Below are 2849 nucleotides of genomic sequence, written 5' to 3'. Positions count from 1 at the left end.
CAGAGGCATTGGGGGGTACATAGACAAGACAAATGGTGACAGAGAACGACTTGAGGTGGCATAGTGCAGTAACAATTTCCAGCTCAGGGGGAGAGGGCAGGTAAGAACAGGGAATAGAGGAATGCACTGCAAGGAGGACTCCACCACCCCTACTAGACCTGTCTTGACGAAAAATAGTAAAATTATTGGGCAGTACCTCACTGTCAAGCACAGACTGAGTGAGCCAAGTCTCAGTGAGACCAATGATTAGAAAGGGGGACGAGTAAACAAATGAATGGAAGATAGATAACTTGTTGACAATGCTCCTGGCATTCCAGAGACATACTGATGCTAGTCAATCATCAGAATGACTAGCTGGAGAACCAGGCGACCGGGGGGACACAGTGATAACAGGAAGGGAATTAGGATTATTTCCAGGATGGGGATCATTATCGGCACTAAGGTCAGGAGAGCTTTCATCTCCAGGGTCCAGAGAAGTATCACCATTCACAGAGCTCCTAGTAAACTCGCTACCAGAAACAGACCCCCATAAGGTATTGTCTACATAGATCTTAGAGGAGTCTTTGATTTTGATAGACTGACGGCTCACTCCAGACTCAATGAGAGACTTCCTTTCATGAAGCAGTACCCGCTCTTGAGTTCTTAAAGAGGGAGGTAAGTCTGGCCTGATAACATGAGGAGGGGGGACTGAAGACCTCTTACTAAGAATGGCTTGGACATCAGAGACTCTGTTTAGATGGACTAACAGTGGTCTAGGCTTTGGCCTACTGACACTGTATTTACCCAGCCGAAGACAATCTCTGATAGAATGAGAGTTGACAGCACAATCAAGAGAAGAGATAATTGTCTGAATCTTCTCAAGATCATTCAAGATCCGCTGGTGACGGGGCATTCCCTCAGGACATTCAGATATTCCATATAACACGACATTGAATTTTCTCTTAGAGGTTGAGGAGTCTTGACTCGGATGGGGAATAGAAGAATGAGAGACTCTATTTGAGTCAGGAGAGGGAAAGACAGGAGATGAGTTTTGGACAGGCGGGTTCAATGCATCCAGCCTGTTAGTTAAAGTTGTCACCTGCGATTGCAGAGTGAGTATCTGATCCTCAGCACTTTTTAGACGACATCTCACACAGAAAAAGGGGACAGAGGATTGAGAGAGAAGTCCAAACTCAGACTTTGTCAAGCCAGCACAACAGCGATGTAACCACGCTTTACAAGCCCCTTCACACTGAATAGATTCCTCACCCGACTTGTGAGTAAATGGTTTATCACAAACTGGACAAGCAGGAATAGAATTAGTGGAGCGCTGAGGTCCAGCACCAGTAGGAGGAATTGTGGCAGCTTTAGGGGCAGGGGGGAATAGCGATGACATAGCCTGGGAGAGGGCAGCCTGGTCGCATCTCTCTAGCCTCAAAACCAGTTCAGTTTTTGAACCCTTAGTGTCAACAGATAAGCGTTTAGCAACTTGCTTAAGGTCAGTAAGCTTTAGCTTTGTTAGATTTTCTACCATTGATCCTGTATGATCAGGACGAGATGCCATCATAGGACCTTGTAAAAATAAAGGGAGCACCAGAAAAGAAGACTGAACAATAGCAGACTGACCTGATTTAGTGGCCGGCAATAGAAGATATTAACCGGCAAGAAAACAGGGGTGCCGAGTCTAAAGACTGGCAGAGTGGAATGGAGGGCTAGATGGAGGGGGACTAAGAAGACTGGAACACGTGGCCTAGTAAGTGACGATCTCGGCTACAAAAACGGCAAACAGAGAAAAATATAGTTGTGTAAGACAATAACCTGGTTTAGTGGCCGGTATAAAATACTTTAAACCGGCAGAGAAACAAAATAAGGTAGACTATTCTCAGAGCCAAAAATGAGTAGCCATCTTAGGCCACGTGGTCATCAATAACACCATAAGCATTCTGTAACAGTAATTTATCCTGATCCAGTAATTTTGGGCAACAGTCCTGGATCAGACATGGTAGTTGGCATAGCTTACTCTATTATCTATGATCCATAGATAATAGAGTATATGGACATAGTGGTGTATGATCTAATATTATCATGGACACACCCATTTCAAATAGGCACCACCCATTAAAGGCGGGGCTCGTTCTTTCTTTGCAATTTGCTGTCCTAGCCTCTTGTACCGTCTTGTACTTAGTCTTGTTGTTGTACTCTACCCTGATATAGTGAAGCTACCTCTAGTCACTGTACCTGTATCTTGTTGCATCATTTTAAAGCTAAGTTCTGAAGTAAATCTGCTGTATACAATCATGTAATTTGTACGAATTTGTAACTACTCATTAATTAGTACAAAATCAAGTTAAAATCACTTGTAAAATACTTCTATAGTGCCCCCTACTTAAGCATAGAGAGATAGAGATGGGTTAGGAATTACTGTAAAATACCAATCACTATCTACTGACAGAATCTTGTCATAGCGTAATATTAATGATCCATATAGTTCAGGTACATATACACTCACTTCTATTGTACTCTTTACCATTAGTCACTGGATAAAGGAACTACTGGTCTGTAACGTCATTTATAATAATAATAATAATTACAAGATGATTGATGTCTCTCAATGGAGAGCAAGTATTGGACTGTGGAACTACTGTCAAGCTGCCTCCAGTAGACCAGCTAATGGCTGCCACTCTCACTCATTCAAAGCTGCAGTAGACAGCAAGTCGGGCAGTACTACATCAGGAGAGAAGACATCTAAACTACCAGCAGCTCTGTCTCTTATCGTTTCTCTTCTTTTATCTTTATTAAGATATATGAAGCTCAATTATATTCCTCCAACTGGTAAACAAACTAGCAGTAGACCTATATAATATTATCAT

At 42.6% G+C, this 2849-nt stretch overlaps 1 protein-coding gene across 1 annotated transcript; it reads right to left on the bottom strand.

Annotated features, from left to right (window-relative positions):
- Positions 1–8: 8 nt before the first annotated feature.
- LOC109591150 (uncharacterized) lies at positions 9–1893 on the bottom strand. Its single transcript, XM_020006946.1, has one exon. It carries the CDS (start codon positions 1544–1546, stop codon positions 335–337), a length of 1212 nt encoding a protein of 403 aa, XP_019862505.1. The 5' UTR covers positions 1547–1893; the 3' UTR covers positions 9–334.
- Between the last annotated feature and the right edge of the window lie 956 nt (positions 1894–2849).

Source organism: Amphimedon queenslandica, unplaced genomic scaffold, assembly GCF_000090795.2.
Source record: "Amphimedon queenslandica unplaced genomic scaffold, v1.1 AMPQUscaffold_8833_Cont19227, whole genome shotgun sequence".
NCBI classification, from domain to species: Eukaryota; Metazoa; Porifera; class Demospongiae; order Haplosclerida; family Niphatidae; genus Amphimedon; species Amphimedon queenslandica.
This window is presented reverse-complemented; position numbering and strand designations above follow the sequence as displayed.